Raw genomic sequence first — 18949 nt, 5'->3', positions numbered from 1 at the left:
TAGAGTGGTAGTTAAATTGCAGTGTGAGGGATGGAGGAGATGGTGAGGCTAAGGTAGCCTGTGGCATGAGAGTTGACACATGCTGACTTCTACATCCAGTAGTGTACAAAAGGCAGTGCAGACTGCCCAGTGGCTCGCACTGTGGCTTTGACCACAGACTCCAGTGTTCTGGGTCACTGGACAACATCACTGCATCACATGACTTCTCTGCGACTCAGTTTTCCATTCGGTAACATCAGGGTGATGATAGTACCTATCTCAGTATGACAATCACAGTGTGGAGATGATGTCCTTAGAGTGTCAAATGCTGTGCCTGTCACACCTAGTGCCAAGCCAGTGTCACATGGAGTCATGAGGTTAGATTGTCACAGGATGAGGGTAGTGTCCCAGAGCATCAGAAGGCATGGCTGGCCCTCCCCAGAGTGTCTTTCCCCCTCACACTTCTTCCTCTCTACCAAGTCAGGACATTATCTAAATGCTTCAGAATTTTAGAAAAGGGCTTCTAGAACATTCTTAGGGGTTCAGTACCATCTGTAGATGGCACACTATAAGCATTGCTTGTACCAGCTTTAGAGTAGAAAACAAGCTCCCAACTCACTCCACACCCAGAACGTGCTCTGCCATAGTGGAAAGGCTGCTGCTATCCTTATGTGATAGTCGAGCCACACCACAGCCTGGAATTAACTGCCCCTTGTGTAGTCATCTGGCATGGTGACACACACCTGGAATCCCAGCACTTGGGAGGTGGAGGCAGGAGGATCAGGAGTCTTGGGTCATCGTTGGCTACATACTAAATCTAAGATTAGCCTGTACTGCATGAGACAGCGTCTCAAACTGCCACAAAGGAATCAGCAGGCAAACCTGACAACACAATTTCAATCCTTCAATACAAACCAGATACAGGTGGGGCAAGAAAGCTCGAGCCTTTCTTTAGTCCCAGCACTTGGGAGGCAGAGGCAGGCTGATCTCTGCAATCCTATTAGCTAGACCTTGTCTCAAAAACACACAGATGTGATATCTGACAAGATGACTTATGGGGTAAAGACACTTGCCTAGTGATCTGAACTTGACCCCAGAACTGTCATAGGAGAGAACCCACCCCTCAAACTGTCTTCAGACCCACACACTTGTGTCTTGGCATGCACAGAACCCACACACCCCTATGCACAAATAAATAAATCATTTTTAAAAGATGAATGTGGTGGTGCATATCTATAATTCCATCCCTCCTACCTGGAGATGGGAAACTCTAAGAGCTTGACAGCCAACCCAACTACACAGCACAGCAGCAGAAATGAGAAAGAGCTTGCCTCAACAGAGGGGAAGCTAGACTCAACTCCTAAAGGCTGCCCTTTGACCTTCACACATCCAAGAGCGCTCGCGCGCGCGCGCGCACACACACACACACACACACACACACATGCTAGATAAAAAAAGTTTAAAGAAGAGATATGTCATTAAGATATTTTTTAAAGATTTATTAGTTTTTATATTTTTAAATACACTGTCACTGTCTTCAGACACACCAGAAGAGGGAATTACAGATGGTTGTGAGCCACCATGTGGTTTCTGGGAATTGAACTCAGGACCTCTGGAAGAGCAGCCATTGCTCTTAACCACTGAGCCATCTCTCCAGCCTGTCATTAAGGTTTTCAGTAAGTAACTAACCCCTTGTTCTTGTGCCCTGCTGAAAACCAGTGGTGGAGGTGTGGGACTGATTTTTTCAACCTCTCCTTTCTCCTAATCGTCCCCTAGCCCTACCACAATCCCTCCTAAGTTGTCAGGCCCAGCAGCTGTGATGTGCTTCTGAGGCTGCTGTCTTCTTAGGGAAGCAGGAACCAGACCCTGACACCTACTGGCCTTTAAGGATTCCCTTAGCATCACGGCATCAACACAAAGTTACCAAGACAGGATCTCAGGTTTCGGAGACGTTGGCTTCATATAAACGGACTACGGAAGAATTATGTCCACCCCATCCTTCCTGAATCTGAGCTGGGTTAGTGACTGAGCTGAACAATGATGTGGTCCCAAGGCTTAAGTTACTGACCAGGCCTGGAAGAAGGGAGGAGAGCCTGTGCTGGCAGGTCAGTTTTAAGATAAGAGCATCCTCTCAGGAAATGCCAGAACCACACTGAGGGCTGGGGATGTAGTTTGGCTGAGAGGACCTGAGGCCCAGAGTTCAAACTCCAGCATCAAGTTAACATTGTGTGTGTACACACACACATACACACACACACACACACAGAGAGAGAGAGAGAGAGAGAGAGAGAGAGAGAGAGAGAGAGAGAGAGAGAGAGAGAGAGCGAGCAGAGGAAGGACAAGGTTAAGGCCCTGAATTCTAGCCCCTGCACCACATAAAAACAACAGGCATGGTAGTACAAGCCTTCAGTCCCAGCCCCTGTAAAGTGGAGTTGGGAAGATCAAGGTTCAAGATCAGCCTGGGCTACATGAAACCTTAAAGCTTAATTCTGGAATTCACTCCATACATACCGGGCTGTTCTTTCTGCCTCAATGATGGCTGCTGTGGAGGTACCACAGTTTTCTAGGTAACTGCAGAAGCTTGAGGTTGTCTTTGCTAATAACACTAACTCTCCCAGAGCGGGGACTAATATGAGATAATTGTCCCGGCATCTCTGCCTCCGTATCCCTACATCCCCATTCACTGTCTTGCCTTTGCCTGGGACTGTAGATGCTGATCATTCGAGAAGTATTTCATTCAAAAGCAGTAACACAGGTGGGCCTGCCCACTGCCCACTGCAACTTGTAATTCTCTTCCACCCCTTCCTGAGATTTCTCCCGGGCTCACATCAACCATCATCTCCCAGTGTTATCAGCAGGCCCAGAGCAACCCCCAAGGCCAGGATGCTATACAAGAGGATGAAGGCTGCAGCAGAAGGAGCGCTGGGGAGAAAGCTAAAAAACAAACAACAATACCCCCTGATTCTTTTATGTTGTGTCTCCTTTGGCCTCAGACATGGCCGTGTGCCTCATGCATGCAGGAAGACATCTGACAAAGGATGAGACAGGGCTGTTGCTAATGTATGGGTTCATCTTGTTTTCTTGTTATGGTTTTGTTCTTATGTTTGTTTGTTTGTTTGTTTATCAAGACAAGGTTTCCCTATGTAGCCCTGGACATACTGGAACTTGTTCTGTAGACCAGGTTGGCCTTGAACTCACAGAGATCCACCTGCCTCTGCCTCCTGGGCACTGGGGTTAAAGGCTTGCAGCAGCAGTGCCCAGCTTGGTCTTGGTTCGTTGTTATCATTGTTGTTTGTGTGTTTTTCCTGTTTCCACACCAACAGATCCAGATGCTGGCATCAGGAGATGCCCCTTTCCTCTTTCATGGCTCAGTCTGCATGGGCTGAAGGAGCCCTCTCCCCATGCACCAGCAACATGAGGTCCTCTGGGCTCTTCACAATGTGCCTGTCTTATGTCCGTCTCCCTCCAAACAACTAATCTTGGACATGGGGGCTGGGAAGATGGCTCAGCAGCTAAGGTGCTTGGTGCAAAGGCATAGGGAGGAGATTTCAAATCTCTAGAAGCCACATAAATGCAAGGTGGGTGCAGTGGCCCTGTAATTCTAGCCTCTGAAGGCAGATAGGTGTGGGTAGGGTGGCAGAAAGTTCCTCCAGGAGGGAAGTTAGGCACAGCGGCTGGCTGTGGCTGCAGTGGCTCTGCGATCCCCCACGGTGGGCCCCAGAAGACACGTGGAGTCCATAGGTTTAAGAGATTTATTTTCATGATGGATGGTAGTTGAGTCTGGATGTGCGTGTGTGCGTGTGCACACACAGAGAGTGAAAAATCAGGGCAGACCTGAGTTACATAGGGAGGGAGAAGGGGGAGGGGCTGGGGAAGAATTGGCTATGCCCTCAGGCCTTCAGGTATCTCATTAGTTGTAAATCTCTTGAGGCAGAGGCCTGTAGTCACGCCCTCTGCCTGTGCCCTTTGGGAGGGGCTGCATCTTGACTGCAAGGCACAGATCAAAGGCGCAGATCAAATGGAGATCATAGGCCTCCGGTCAGGAGCTTGGAATCTGGGGGCCTGCTGAGATACGTGCCATCCCTACCCAGGCAATGGACACCTGCTGCGTCTCCGGCTTTCTCAAACCAGTGCTCTACCAGGAGACCAAATCATTAGGGATCCCCAGAGCAAGCTAGCTAGTGAGACTACTCATGGTGAATTGATTGAGAGGCCTTTCCCCAATGAATGAGGTAGAAGAATGGACACTGTATTTCCTAATATCAATCCCAAGCACAAACAGACAGACAGACATGAATTGCTATGTAACATGTATCATTTTAATTATAACAGTGAATAGTAAACTAATCTGGCAGCTGTATTTCTTTGCCTTTGCTAGTCCCCAAAAACCACTCAGAGAGACTAAGATTTATTAAAATTTCCTTGAGTCAAATACTGAGTCAAATCATTACTCCATTCTAACCCTCGGGCTGGTCAGGCTTCCTCCACACATATCCCCATATTACCTGCATCTTTCCTCTCTTGTTCCAGCTCTCTTCTGATGCTTCCTCAGCTTCCTCAGCCTCTCTTCATGGCTCCCCTCTTTCCTTTCTGTCTCTTTCTCCGCCCCTCCTAGAATCAGAAGTTCCGCCTATTCTCTCTAAAGCTCTGTATTGGCCCATTGGCTTTTATTGACAAGACAAAGACCGGAGGGAGAGCAATGTTTATACAAACTTGAGGCAGCAGCTTCTAAGAGTAAATACACCGCACCGGGCGGCTCACGCCTTTAATTCCAGCACTTGGGAGGCGGAGGCGGAGGCGGAGGCGGAGGCGGAGGCGGAGGCGGAGGCGGAGGCGGAGGCGGAGGCGGAGGCGGAGGAGGCGGAGGCGGAGGAGGCGGAGGCGGAGGCGGAGGAGGCGGAGGCGGAGGAGGCGGAGGCAGAGGAGGCGGAGGCAGAGAGGCGGAGGCAGAGGCAGAGGCAGAGGCAGGCGGATTTCTGAGTTCGAGGCCAGCCTGGTCTACAGAGTGAGTTCCAGGACAGCCAGGACTACACAGAGAAACCCTGTCTCGAAAAACCAAAAAAAAAAAAAAAAAAAAGAGTAAATATAAGAAAACCACGTATGGATTGAAACCAGGTAGTGGGACAGAGAAATCACCATTTGAAATAATACAGGGGTAAACTTTACACAATGTACAAAAATATTTTGCCAACACTCTAACTCAGATGAAAAACAAAGAACTTGCCTTATCAGTGGTCTGCTCCTGGCAGCCAGTGAAGAAAGAACTTTTGAAGTCAGGAAGGATGCTGGCAGGCTTGGCTTGCTGGCTAACTGCCTTTAGCAAAGAACAGAGACATGGTCCTGCCACACCAACATAGTGGGGTCAAACCATATCATTTAACCCCACCCCCCAGAAGAGCAGCCTCTCTGAACAGCATTCACAGGAGTGAGCTATGGTTACTTCAGGCCTCAGAATCACTTGTGAAGAGCCCGTTTCTGGCTTTAACTGTATTAGCTTCTAAGAATTTAGCACACCAGCCATGCAGGCTCTCTCGGAGATCTCAGAAGAATCTGGGCTCAGTCCATGGCACACAGTCTACTGCCTGCCTCTGGATAGCTGTGGCTGTTGGTCATCTTAGACATCACTTGGCTTGTGGCTGCTCCACTCCAGTGGCTGCAATGTCTCCATGTAGCCTTGCCTCTCCTGTGTGTATCTGTTTCTTCTCAGTATAGCAGTCAGACTAGGTTTGCAACCCCCTCAGCTCTAGGATGGCTTCATCTGAACTAATTGTGTCTAACGAACCCAGACATACAAAGAAATCCATTCTGAGGTCTTGCAAAGAACATAAATTTTGGGAAGGACATGACCAAGTACAGGTGGCTGAGCCTGATCATACACAGGCCCCAAGGAGCATGGCTCTAAATTCAAGGACACACACTGCTCACTGTAGACAGAAAGGGGCTAAACCTACTCAAACCCTTGAGCACCTACTAGATTGGCAATACCCTGAGGAAGTCAGGCACTGGGCACTGCCCTAGGGTAAGCCCCAAAAAGAGCCCTCTGACAGGCAGTGCTGCAGGACAACCTCTGCTTCAAAGTGACACTCACCAGGAGCGTCCCAGGCTCAGGATTTGCTATAATACAGGACACTTGTCACCTGGGAATTCCGAGTTAGTCAGTTATTACAGTCTGTGTGTGTGATACGAGTGGGCACGTAGGCCATGGTGCACACGTGTAGGTCAGTCTTTCTACAGTCAGTTCTCACATTCCTCCTCTCTGTGGGTTCAGGGTCTTGATCCCAGGTTACACAGTGAGTTCATTTATGGGCCTAGCCATCTCGCCACCCGCCCCTACATCCTAGAGGAAAATTAGTTTCTTCTGGTCAAGAGGAAGAAAAAGTGGAGACCTATCATTCTAAGATACCCAAAAACAGGGCCAGGCTGGGGACCTGTGCTTTTAATCTTGTCACTTGGGAATTAAGCAGAAGCAAGAGGCTACAGATCAGTCTACATACTGAATTTCAAGCCAGCCTGCCTATAAATCAGAGACTCTGTCTCAAAAACAAAACTAAACAAAAATAAAGTTAAACCAAGCTACCCAAAGCACAAGAGTTAGTCCAGTCAGACAGGTCTGGCAAAGGAACTCCCCCTAGGACCACGGGACAAGCCTTAGGAATGCCTGCACAGCATAAGCCACACTAAAAAGACACAATGCTTTTCTCTTCAATGAGCTAAGGTTATTATTATTATTAATATTAATATTATTATTGGATATTTTTATTTACATTTCAGATGTTATCCCCTTTCCCCATTTCCACACCCCAAGAAACCCCGTATCCCGTCCCCGCTCCTGCTACTTCTATGAGGATGTGCCTCCACCTATCCACCCACTCCCCCCTCCCCGCCCTCGAATTCCCCCACACTGGGTCATCCAGTCTTCGTGGGACCAAGGATCTCCTCTCCTACCAGTGCCTGACTAAAATATGGAACGCTTCACGAATTTGTGTGTCATCCTTGCGCAGGGGCCGTGCTAATCTTCTCTGTATCATTCCAATTTTAGTATATGTGCTGCCGAAGCGAGAACGCTAATATACTTTTTAAAAGACGCCTTTTTAGGAAAAAAAATCCTACTTTTTTTATTTTAAGAATTCAGTGTGTGTGTGTGTGTGTGTGTGTGTTTCCCTCTCAGATGCTCTGCCTTTCAGAAACTGGCCAGAACCTAAGTATGCTTTCTCTGATACTTTGGACTTCCTTACATTCTCTTACTCCATCCTGCCATGAAGCCGACCTTCATGCTGACCTAACTCAAACTGCACGGAAGTTTTTCCTTCTCCTTTCTCTTCCTTCGGACAGCTGCTGAGATGTACACCTCACCTGCCCAGGAGTGTGTCTTCTTAAACTCTAATAAAATTGTCCTCTTTGGTTAAAGTTTGGCTTTGCTTGACTTTCAAATGTTTCTTGTCTTTTAATTCTTTAACTGGTAAAGAAAAGGAACCTGAAAGGTGGCAGTGGCTCACACCTTCAATTCCACCACTCAGGAGGCAGAGGCAGGTGCATCTCTGAGTTTGAGGCCAGCCTGATCTGCAAAGCTAGTTCTAGGACAGCCAGTTATGCAGAGAAACCCTATGTCAAAAAACAAAACCCTATGTCAAAAGAAAGAAAGAAAAGAGAAAAGAAAAGAAAAGAAAAGAAAAAGAAAAAGAAAAAGAGAACCTATTCTAGATGGTACCAGTTTGGATGGTTTTGCTTGTCTGTTCACTTTAGCAAGGATCCCCACATTTTGATTTTGGTCCCCGCCAGGCTATACAAAGTATGCCTGACTTCAAAATCACCAAAGTCATGAAAGATAAAGGCTGAGAAGTTCCCTAAAGGTGACCAAAGAGAACAATTAAGTTGGATCTTAGATTGTATTGCTGCTGGGGGCTGGGGTGGGGGCAATGATTAAGGTCCTGATAGGTGTAGTGGGTAAAATCTGTTATGCTTTGGATACTGAAACTCACCAGTGTCTTTGATAGAATACCTTTGTTCACAAGACAGGGTTCCTACAAGTGACCTTGCATAGAAAAAATGCGGGGCTGCCCTGGTACCTGTGACTGCATAAGAGAATATTGCCTAGAACCACCATGTACCCAGGACAGCCCTGCACCCTGCAGCTGCACCCTAAACTCAGGGAAAGAGAGCCTTCAAAACCCCGCTAGTCCCTTAGGATGCAAACAAAACCCTCACTCTACCCCTACAAAGAATCATTTTTGCCTCTTTCTCACACAGGCAACTCTTTCCCTGCAGGAGAATCTCTGTTGCTCTTTTGGGATAGACAACCCGTCTACAAAGATCAAGCTCTGGTCTCTTTTTCTGCCCTTCAGTCTCTTTATATTGCCTAAGAAATACAACAACCCTGGCTGATCTGGAACTCACTCTGTAGACCAGGCTAGCCTTGAACTCACAGAGATCCGCCTGCCTCTGCCTCCAAATGCCAGGATTAAAGGTGTGCACCACCACGGGTGGGCTGCAAACTTTATTCTTACAAATTGCTCCTCCTCTTCCTCCTCCTCCTCTAAATTTTCCTCCCTCCCCACTTGTCAAGTCTCAAGTAGCTCAGACTGATCTCAAACTAGCTATGTAGCCAAGGATGACCTTTAACTTCTGCTTCTCCTGCCTCTCCTGAATGCTGGGATTGCGGCATAGGCCAATACTATAGGCTTGTGCAGTGCAGCGCAGAAGGAACCTAGGGCTTCAAGCATGCTAAGCAAGTCCTATACCGACTTACACATCCCCAACATCTGTTCTTGCAATTTTCTGTGAGTTTGACATATAAAAATAAAAAGCTATCAATCTCCCTTCCAGCCTTACCCTCCCTGATGGAATTCGAATGCGTAATCTCATAAACAGGAAGGTATTCGGTTCCTTGGTACCTGAAAGCACTCAAAAGCCCGGCCTGGAATCACGTGGGGCGAGCCCACGTGACCGGAGCACCAATCCAATATGGCGGCGCCCAGGGGGCCCCGGCTGTTCTTCATACCCGCGCTGCTCGGCTTGCTCGGGGTGGCGTGGTGCAGCCTAGGCTTCGGGTGAGTGCAGCCTCTGGGGCCAACCTGGCTGGGATCCCGCTATCCTGAGTGCTCTTAGGCATAGCCCTCCGACCTCACGATCGCCCCGTCCCCGCAGGGTTTCCCGCGAGGATGACTTGCTGCTGCCTTACCCACTCGCGCGCAGACGTCCCCCGCGGGACTGCGCCCGGATGCGCGCAGGCAGCCCAGAGCAGGAGAGCTGGCCTCCGCCACCCTCGAACCCCGGCGCCAGCCACCACGCGGCCGTGCGCACCTTTGTGTCGCACTTCGAGGGACGCGCGGTGGCCGGCCACCTGACGCGGGTCGCCGAGCCCCTACGCACTTTCTCGGTGCTGGAGCCCGGAGGACCCGGAGGCTGCGCGCAGAGGCGCCGCGCTACTGTGGAGGACACAGCTGTCCCGGCCGGTTGCCGCGTCGCTCAGAACGGTGGCTTCTTCCGCATGGGCACTGGCGAGTGCTTGGGGAACGTGGTGAGCGACGGGAGGCTGGTGAGCAGCTCTGGGGGGCTGCAGAACGCGCAGTTCGGGATCCGACGCGACGGGACATTAGTCACCGGGTGAGGAGGCGGGGAGTCCCGGGGCTGTCGAGGGCAGAGGGTCTCTGATGTTCTTTTAGAGCCATGCCTCCGAGCCCAGGTCACCTAACCAAGCTTCCTGTCATTCATCTTCAGAGTAGTTACTCTGACACCTTCCTTCCTTTAAGTTTACTCATGTCACTGAACGCTCCTTCTGTGATCAGGCCTTGTGTGGGGCCTTGGGGAGGCGACCGTGAGCCTGAACACAGTTTGTGCCATAGCGAACTTTGCCTAGTATTAGAGAAAACAAACATTTCGTATTCAGCGAAGCCATGGAACCAATTGGAAATAGTGTAAAGTTTATGGAACAGTCCCAGACAGCAAGCTGGAGGCTTTTTGCTCTCCTGGATAGAAATCCAGGGTAGGCAAGGAGCTTGTTGAGGGCTACCTTTAGCAGTTTCTGTATTTCTTGAAATTTGACAGCAGCCAGAGTTGACAGCAGGCAGGAAGGAATAGAAGGTAGCGCCATCTAGTGTTCCAGCTCTCTTCTAAGGTTCTGGTTTTTTGCCAAGGCTGGAAGTGGGCTTTGCCCCCGGCTCTTCGCAGCCCATGCTTGCAATTCCTGGGCCTGCCCATGTATCTGGTTCTTCATCCTTCAACATCAGCCAGAGTCACCACTGTTGATCTTAGGTTGTCATAGATTCTAATTCTGCCAGTGCCCAGCCTGCAGTTTCTCTTCCCTGGCTCGGCCCTTCATCCTCTCTACATTCCAGCTGTCTCCCTTGTTCCTCTCTTGGGTTCCTGTTCCGGACTTGTTGCCATGGCCACCGTCTCAGTACCCCTATTACTCTTTCTACAGTGGTCAGTGGTCAGGCCTGCTCACCTCCTACTTTTTTTAAATGTGTGTGCATCTGTGTGTGCCCATGTGGAGGCCAGAGTTTGACTTCAAGTGTCTTCTATTCTCTTTTCCTCTATCTTATTTTCTGACACAAAGTCTGAATCCAGAGCTTACTGGTTCAGTTAACCTGGCTGGCCAGCAAACCCTAGGGACCCTCCTGCTTCCCCCTGTCGACCCCACCCCAGCACTAAGCTACAGGTGTGTGCTGTCTCAGCTACCTTTTACATGGGTGCTGGGGATCTGAACGAAGGTCCACATGCTCGTGTGGGAAGATCTTTACCCACTGCACTGTCTTTCCAGCCCGTCCTCACTTGTTAACTGCCAAGCAGCTGCCTATTCTGTCCATGCATAGCTCACTGCTACTTCTTTGTATTATGGGGTCAGCAGATGTTACTAAAGATGGCAAGAGATGCAGGTTCTTTGGTTGCATCTAATGTAGGCACACGGGAGAGCGACTTCCAGCTCACCTCCAAACTGAACTGAATACATGCACCAATCAGAGCACTCCTCGAGTGCACATGGAAGTTTGCGTTTGCACCGATCACAGCCTTGCCTCTTTAGCATGCATCCCAGCCGAGTCCTGCTAGACTGTCAGGGGATGTGCTCTCCTTCTGGCCTAGGTAGGAAGAGTTGCAGAGTCATCCAGCACAAGCCACTTCAAACAGCCCGGCTGAGGCTGTGCCTTCAGGAACCTAAGCAATCAGATGCAGTCTTTGTGTGGCTGACTCAAAGTGTCTGTGGAGTCCAGACGGCTGGTGCTGACAGATGCTTCGTCTGGTTGGCTGTTTGACTTTTGCTTAAGCAGCCAGGGTATTAGAATCTAACAGATGCTAATTTCAGAATCAGTTAGAAAAACTGAAAAAAAAAAATGAACACCAAGAAGCCCCTTGGTAACCAAAGCTGTTCTTGCCAATGAGTGAATCTCCTGCCTCCCCGTTTCCAGGTACCTGTCTGAGGAGGAGGTTCTGGACACTGGGAATCCATTCGTGCAGCTGCTGAGCGGGGTTGTGTGGCTTATCCGCAATGGAAGCATCTACATCAACGAGAGCCAAGCCACCGAGTGTGACGAGACGCAGGAGACAGGTCAGGAAGCAGAGGCACCTAGAGCATTCTTTTTATTGTGTTTTGATTTATTTACTTTGTGTGTGCAGGGGGGCACACATGCCATGGTGTTTGTGTGCAGGGGGGCACACATGCCATGGTGTTTGTGTGCAGGGGGGCACACATGCCATGGTGTGTGGGGGAGGGTCAAGGGACAGCTCCTTCTCTCCTTTTGCCACATGCATCCTGAGTATTGAGCTCAGACTGTCAAGTGTGACAGGAGGCACTTTATCCACTAAGCCACCTTCCTGGCCCCCAGCATCAGCTTTCTTCAGACCCAGGAACAGTGTGAGTGGGCTGTCCTTTAGTGTTCCCAAGCATTTACTGAGCAGCTATTTAGTGCTTAGCACTACAGTGGGAATCGCGGGGATTCAGTCTTGTACAATGTATAAGGAGAATCCTTGGCAATAAGCTGGAAAGAATTGGCAAGTGCCAAGAAAGAAACCGGAGAAAGGGGACCCGGTGGGGACCGGAAACACCAGTGTGAGCAAAGTGCTGCAGATCTGTGGCACAATGGCTTCCACATGGCCTGGGAGTTTGTAATTAATGCAGAACCATGAGGCCACCCTCCCTACACCTCCCATCCAGAAACCACCGCTTGGTCAGTAAAGTGTTTGCCTTAAAAGTGTGAGGACCCGAGTGTGAACCCCAGGAAGAAACATAAAAAGCCAAGTGTCACTGCACACTTGCAGTCCCAGGGATGCTGAGATGGAGGCAGGGATGGGTGGGTCCATGGCCACGTGGTGATATTCCAAGCTAACAAGAGACCCTGTTTCAAACAGAAAGTGAATGGCACCTGAGGACCAACACCCAAGGTTATCCTCTGACCTCTACGGGCATGTGCACACACATGCGTATCTCCAGAGTGGAAAATACTGGGGTGGGAAAAGATGCTTTGGTCCCGAGAGTCTGGCTATTTCAGGGTATAGTGTAGGGGGACAGGGAGACTAAAGAGGCTGTCTTTGGATCAAAGGAACAAGCTATCAGAAGAACTCAGGGCAGAGGCATGTGGTTCCTGGCAGAGTGCAGACTGCAAGGCCCTAAGCAGAGAGTAGCTGCTGGGTGAACAAGAACAGAAGTGAGGCCTAGGACCTCAGGCAAGGCCTGTGGATTTTGTTCCACAGGATAGAAGTTTCTGGAGACTGAGATTACATGAAGTGTAATCTGTGGCTGTGACATGAAGGCTCATGGGAGGCGGGGCTGGGATGTGGCTCAGTGACCCACTTACCTCAGTGCATGAGGGAAGGAACCCAGTACCATCAAAAGAAAGTGGGGGAGCCTAAAGGGTCTCCTGGAGAGCTGGGTAAGCACCCAGGACCCTTCTCCTTCAGGTTCTTTTAGCAAATTTGTGAACGTGGTGTCAGCCAGGACAGCCGTGGGGCATGACCGTAAGGGGCAGCTTATACTCTTCCATGCCGATGGGCAGACGGAGCAGCGCGGGTGAGTCCCAGGGATCCCCCAAGAATGTTTGTACTCAGTTGCCTCTGCCTTCCAGTAGTTTCTGAGGTGTGGGTGGGACAAGACAGCTTTTGAGCCATTTTGGAAGTTTCATCTGCCTCAGTGGGGGCAATAGTATCTATGAAGGAAGACAGTTAAGCCAGAGCCCATGGGGACTCAGCTACATCCCCCCTCTGCACAGCCTCAACCTGTGGGAGATGGCAGATTTCCTGCTGCGACAAGATGTGGTTAATGCCATCAACCTGGATGGAGGCGGTTCTGCCACCTTTGTGCTCAATGGGACCCTGGCCAGTTACCCCTCAGATCACTGGTAAGAGCACCTGAACCACCTCTGAGAGAGGTGAAGTAATGCCCTCCCTTGGACTGTCTCACTCATCAATACTGAAGCCCTGTTGTGTGCCGGGCCCTCACAAAAAAGTAAGCAGAAGAGTCACGATTTCTTTCCTCAGGGAACCCACACATGGGAAACTGGGACAGGTCAGGAAAGGCCTCCTCAAGGACAGTGAAGTAAGAGCTGAGGAAACACCTGGCATGGGTTGAGGGAGCCTTCACCAGAAGGCAAACTGTAGGCAATGGGGAAATCCTATAAATGACCCAGGGAGAGGCTGGAGCTGTAGCTCAGTAGGAAAAGCCTGAGTTCAAACTCAGCAACCCATACGGGAAGCCAGCTATGAATGGCACATGCTTGCAATCCCAGCCTTGCTGAGGAAGAGACAGGTGAATCCTGACACTCTGGCCGCCAGCCTAGCCTACTTGTTGGCAAGGTCTAAGCCAGAGAAAGATAAATAAAATAAAAGTTTCAAATGGCAGGTACCTCAGGTTGTCCTGACTCCATATGTGTGTAAGTGAAAACACACACATACACACACACACACACACACACACACACACACACACACACACACACACACACACGACTGTCAGAACGGAGATGAAGGCAAACTGGAACAGCCTTCATAGGCTGCAGCAGGGACCAGCACCAAGGCCTAGGCCTCTTCTCACAGTGCATCCCCCACAGCCAGGACAATATGTGGCGCTGTCCCCGCCGTGTTTCCACTGTGGTGTGTGTGCATGAACCCCGCTGCCAGCCACCCAACTGCAGTGGCCATGGGACCTGTGTGGATGGCCATTGCGAATGCACCGGCCACTTCTGGCGGGGTGATGCCTGCAGTGAGCTGGACTGTGGCCCCTCCAACTGCAGCCAGCATGGGCTGTGCACAGAGAGTGAGTGGGGAGCCCACAGGAGGGTGGTGAGCTGGTGGGACCCTAGCTCTCCCATGTTAAGATTCCTGCCTTTGTTCTCACCTGGCCTCCATGGTCTTGCTTTGGCAGCTGGCTGTCGTTGTGATGCTGGGTGGACAGGATCCAACTGCAGTGAAGGTGAGAGCTGCCAGTGGCCTGCAAATGCTCCTGGAGGGCATGGCCCGGCTGCATGCAGTTGTTACGATGCCTTCATCCCTCCTGGCTTGGAAGTTACCTTCAGAGCTTCTCATTTCTCATGTGAATCACCTTTTGTCTTCCCTGCTGAAAAGTTCCCACTAAGGAGGAGGCCAGATTTTCAGTAGTGTCCACTCAACTCCAAGGACCAATAGCAAAAACCAAGGTGTGGGCATGCCACGCACCTGAGGGAGAGCCACCAAAGTCCTTAACACCTGGAAAGCAGCTCCTGGTGCTCCTAGGTGTCAGTCGGATCTTGTCAGTGTCAGCCTCAGTTGGCTTCCCATTCAGTTTCTTCATTCTTTTAAGGTCATACACTCTAGAGCCCACCTTAAGTCTAGGCAGTATACTTGGGTTTTATTTGAGACAAGGTCTTATGCAGCCTAGACTGTTCTCTAACTTACTATGTAACCAAGAATGGCCTCAAACACCGGCTTCCTGCTTCCTCCTCTCAAGTGCTAGTATTAGAGGCATAGCACCAGCTTATAGGTTGCTAGGAATCAAACCCAGCGCCCCATGTATCTCAGACAAGCACTGAAGAAACTGAGCCACAACCCTGTTTACAGCTGAGTTACCTTAGAGGGTGGGGCCCCAGGGATCTGGAGGCATCTTCTTCAGCATGCCCATGCACACACCCAAGAGCCAGGTTGTCCTATAACAGTGATCATGCCACCCAAGGTGAGACCTACCTGCCACCATCTCCTCTCCACAGAGTGTCCTCTGGGCTGGTATGGGCCAGGTTGCCAGAGGCCTTGCCAGTGTGAGCACCAGTGTCCCTGTGACCCCCAGACTGGCAACTGCAGCTTCTCTCAAGGTACAGAGCCTTGAAGGTTCTTGAAATGGGAACCCTTGGGGCAGGTCTGGGGTGGGTGGGCTCTTCTCAGCCCTTCTTTCTGGTGTCTTGCAGTGAAGCAGTGTCTCCAGCCAACTGAGGCCACACCAAGGGCAGGAGAGCTGGCCTCTTTCACCAGGTAGGTGTTCCAACACAGGCTGAGCCCCTGGTCCCATCCATGAGGCGTGGCATCCGTCCAGGCATAAGCCAGGCCAGGAGGTTGCAAGTGGTTCTCTACTTTGTAAGCTCAGGGATAGTCACAGGTAAAACTGGCATCCAGGATTGCAAGCGAGAAGGACCCTGGGCCACTGCCCAGTGGAAGTCAAAGGCAGCAGGCCATGGGCCTGATATCTCTGGCCACAGAGGCTCCACTTAGATGCTGGAGCAGGGCTGTAGAGACAGGAAGGCCTCACCTTACTTCTGGACTCTGTGTGTTCAGGCTTTGTGTTGCAGTTGCTTCCTTTCTGCTGCTTCCTGAGTCTCCAGTTCCATCTCCACATGACTCATGTAAAGGATTGTGAATCAGGGGCTGTGGGTCACTTGGCAGATTGATTGCCTTGCATGCAGGAAGCCCTGGGTTCAGTCCTCAGCACTTCCTAACCTAGGCATGGTGGCACATGCCTATAATTCCAGCAGTTGGGTGGTGGAAGCAGAAGGATCAGGAGTTTAATGTGGTTATGGAGATATGGAAGACAAGATAGATAGATAGATAGATAGATAGATAGATAGATAGGACAGACAGATAGATAGGACAGACAGATAAGATAGACAAGAGATAGAATAGGCAGACAGACAGACAGAATGAACATTCTTGAGCTGGACCTTCTAGCAGAAGCCTGTCATCCTAGCTATTCCAGGAAGCTGAAGCATAAGAATAGCAAGTTCAAGGCCAGCTTAAGCTACAGATTGAGTTCAAGACCAACCTGGGCAACTTAGTGAGATCCTATTACAACATAAAGGGGGGGGGCAGTTAGGATGTAGCTCAGTGGTAGAGCAATTGCCTAGCACACACAAAGACCCAGGTTCAATTCCCGTACTGCAAAAAATACATTAGTAATATCTGAAAGCAGTAACATTCACATTGGTGTGTGTGTGTGTGTGTGTGTGTGTGTGTGTGTGTGTGTGTGTGTGCGTGCCAGACCACAACCTTGGTTGTCATTCTCGGTAGCTGTCCACCTTGTTTATCATTGACCTGAAACTCCCAGGTTAGGTTAGACTAGCTGGCCGGTGAGCACCCACCTTCCAATCTTCCAAGCTGTGTACCATCATGTCTGGCTTTTGTTTTGTGTCTCTGTGTAACCCTGGCTGTCCTGGAACTTGTGCTGAGATTAAAGGCCCCACCACACCCAGCTCTGCTGGACTTAAATTGGGTCTTCATGTTTACAAGACAAGCATGAGCTATTTCCCCAGCTCCTAAAAATATTTTTAAATGTTCTTAAAACATCAGAGACTGTCTCTGGTAGTCCCTGCATGTGTCTTCCATATACCTACTCCCCTCCCTGCCCATTGGGCTAGCATTCCCAGTGTGGGTTCTGGCTGACAACCCCCCCCACCCCACCCCCCCACCCCCTGCCTAAGTCTCTCTTTTCTGCCTTAGGACCACGTGGCTGGCTCTTACCCTTACCCTAATTTTTCTGCTGCTGATCAGCACCGGGGTCAACGTGTCCTTGTTCCTGGGCTCCAGGACAGAGAGGAACCGGCACCTGGATGGGGACTATGTGTACCACCCACTGCAGGAGCTGAATGGGGAAGTGCTGGCTGCAGAGAAGGAGCAAACAGAGGAAACTTGCAACCCCTTCAAGGACTGACAGAGACCTCGGCTGCCCCCAGTGGCATGCTCCAGATAATACTGTCCCTGCTCCTCACTTTTACAAGGGGATGTGTAAGGCCACAGGCATGGATGCTCTGCGCCCACCCCTTGCCTGGCCATGTACCCATGCTGTGGCTCATGCCACCCCAGCAATAAGGAGCTCTGGAGAGCTTGCACCTGCTTCCCCACCTGCCTATATCTGCTGCCCAGAGAGGCCTGTCTCCCGCAGGGGTCTCGCCACTGCCAAAGACTCCCAGGAAGCCACTAGCAAATGGAACTCTGTAACCCAGTCATGACAAGAGTGGCCACTCTCCTGGGCTACCTGCATAGGGGTGGAATAGAAAGACCCCCCCCCCCCCCCCCGCTGGCTCAGCCATGGCACACTGCCTTTTATGCAGCCTCATCGATGGACTGCCAACTGGAACTCTGCATCCTGTCACAGGAAGCTCCTCATAAGAAGGGATGAGGAGGGAAGGAAGTCGCCTTGTTTACAGACCTATTTTTGTTGTCTTGCTCCCCAAAGGAGTTTTCTAACACTTGAATAAATTGGGATACTAAAATGAGCCACCAGGGGGCGTGTGAGGTCTGAGTCCTGAGCTGCTGCAGCAATATAGCAGTGTTCTGTGTTCCTGCAAACTCCAGTAAGTGCTGCTGCTGCAGGCTAGGCTACACTTTGATTGGCCCTAACCATTTACTATAGGCGGTTGTCCTAGTTATTTTTCTATTGCTGTGATAAAACACAACCCAAGCAACTTATCTAAGAAAGCAATTTAATTTGACTTACGGTTTCAGAGTGTCAGAATCCATGATGGTGGAGCAAAGGATCAGATGAGAGACAGTACCTCAAAACTTACCCCCAGTGATACACCTCCCTCCAGGGCCCCTCCTCCTGATCCTACCCAAACAGTTCCATCAAGTGGGGATTCAGATGAACCTATGGGAGCTATTCTCACTGAAACCGATCCCTACACCCCATGGGCAGCCATATCACAATGCAAAAACACTCTTAGTCCAACTTTCCCCATACTCTTTCCCAGTCTCAACACTGTTTCAAAGTCTTTTCTGAGACTCAAGGCACTCTCTTAATTGTAACTCCCTGTAAAATAAAAAGGCAAATGACATAGGCCCAACATACAATGACACAGCACATATGTGTTCATATGTTGCCATTCCAAAAGAGAGGACTGGGGGCATTGCCAGGAACTGCTGAGGCAAAGCAAGGCAGAGACCTGACAGGGCAGACTCCAAACTGCAGCTCAGGGTCTGCTGTCAAGGGCTCTTCAGAGCTCCTACTCCCTCAAGCTTTGCCACCTGCGACACACTTCTCTTTCTTGGCCTGGGTCCCTGTGAGCAGCTCTCCTTGGCAGAGACCTCCTGGCTGTGGCACCTCTAACACCTTGGAGTTCTCAATGCAATCCAGGCTTCACCTTCACCGATTCATGCAATGGCCTCTCACAGCCTTCCCTGCAGGGAGGGACTCCCCTTCCACACGCCTGGACTTAGTGACTCTCCTTAATCAAGGAGGATGTATCCTAAACCCCTTTACTTGTATATTTTTCATGACTCTAAAGTCAGAACCACGTGGAAGTCACTACCGGGTTTCATTATCCACATGGGATGGACCCTGGTCCCCTTAGGCTCACTTGCAGACAATTTGATTTGTTGTTGTTGTTTAAGCAGACAATTCCTCAGCCCTTTCCTTTTCACAAGTTGGAGGCAAATGACTAGTTAAGGTGGGTGTTGCCCCAAGAACACCCCTCTCTGCACTGCTGGTCCCACCTCACCCCTCCTTACCTCCTTCACAACAAGCCTGGGTTCCAATACTAAGTTCCCTGTTTTCTCCTCATACTCCACATTTTGTATTTGAGGTGTT

At 50.3% G+C, this 18949-nt stretch overlaps 1 protein-coding gene and 1 non-coding gene across 2 annotated transcripts; one reads left to right on the top strand and one right to left on the bottom strand.

Annotated features, from left to right (window-relative positions):
* Positions 1-6935: 6935 nt before the first annotated feature.
* Positions 6936-7042, bottom strand: LOC117712253 (U6 spliceosomal RNA). The gene has a single exon (XR_004607301.1). It is a non-coding gene; the product is annotated as a U6 spliceosomal RNA (small nuclear RNA).
* A 1853-nt stretch (positions 7043-8895) lies between these two features.
* Positions 8896-17639, top strand: Nagpa (N-acetylglucosamine-1-phosphodiester alpha-N-acetylglucosaminidase). Its single transcript, XM_034507884.2, has 10 exons — positions 8896-9026; positions 9124-9582; positions 11382-11521; positions 12871-12979; positions 13179-13307; positions 14016-14221; positions 14330-14377; positions 15147-15248; positions 15342-15405; positions 16864-17639. Exons 1-10 carry the CDS (start codon positions 8941-8943, stop codon positions 17072-17074), a joined length of 1554 nt encoding a protein of 517 aa, XP_034363775.1. The 5' UTR covers positions 8896-8940; the 3' UTR covers positions 17075-17639.
* Positions 17640-18949: the final 1310 nt, after the last annotated feature.

The sequence above is a fragment of the Arvicanthis niloticus genome, chromosome 6 (genome assembly GCF_011762505.2).
Source record: "Arvicanthis niloticus isolate mArvNil1 chromosome 6, mArvNil1.pat.X, whole genome shotgun sequence".
Lineage (NCBI taxonomy): Eukaryota > Metazoa > Chordata > Mammalia > Rodentia > Muridae > Arvicanthis > Arvicanthis niloticus.
The sequence above is the reverse complement of the archived record's forward strand: the minus strand, read 5'-3'. Positions and strand labels throughout refer to the sequence as shown.

Coding starts and splice junctions, on each gene's coding strand:
- Nagpa (XM_034507884.2), top strand. CDS start 8,941: ATGGCGGCGCCCAGGGGGCCCCGGCTGTTCTTCATACCCGCGCTGCTC. Junction 9,583..11,381: donor GACGGGACATTAGTCACCGG/GTGAGGAGGCGG, acceptor CCCCGTTTCCAG/GTACCTGTCTGAGGAGGAGG. Junction 14,378..15,146: donor AGGATCCAACTGCAGTGAAG/GTGAGAGCTGCC, acceptor TCCTCTCCACAG/AGTGTCCTCTGGGCTGGTAT.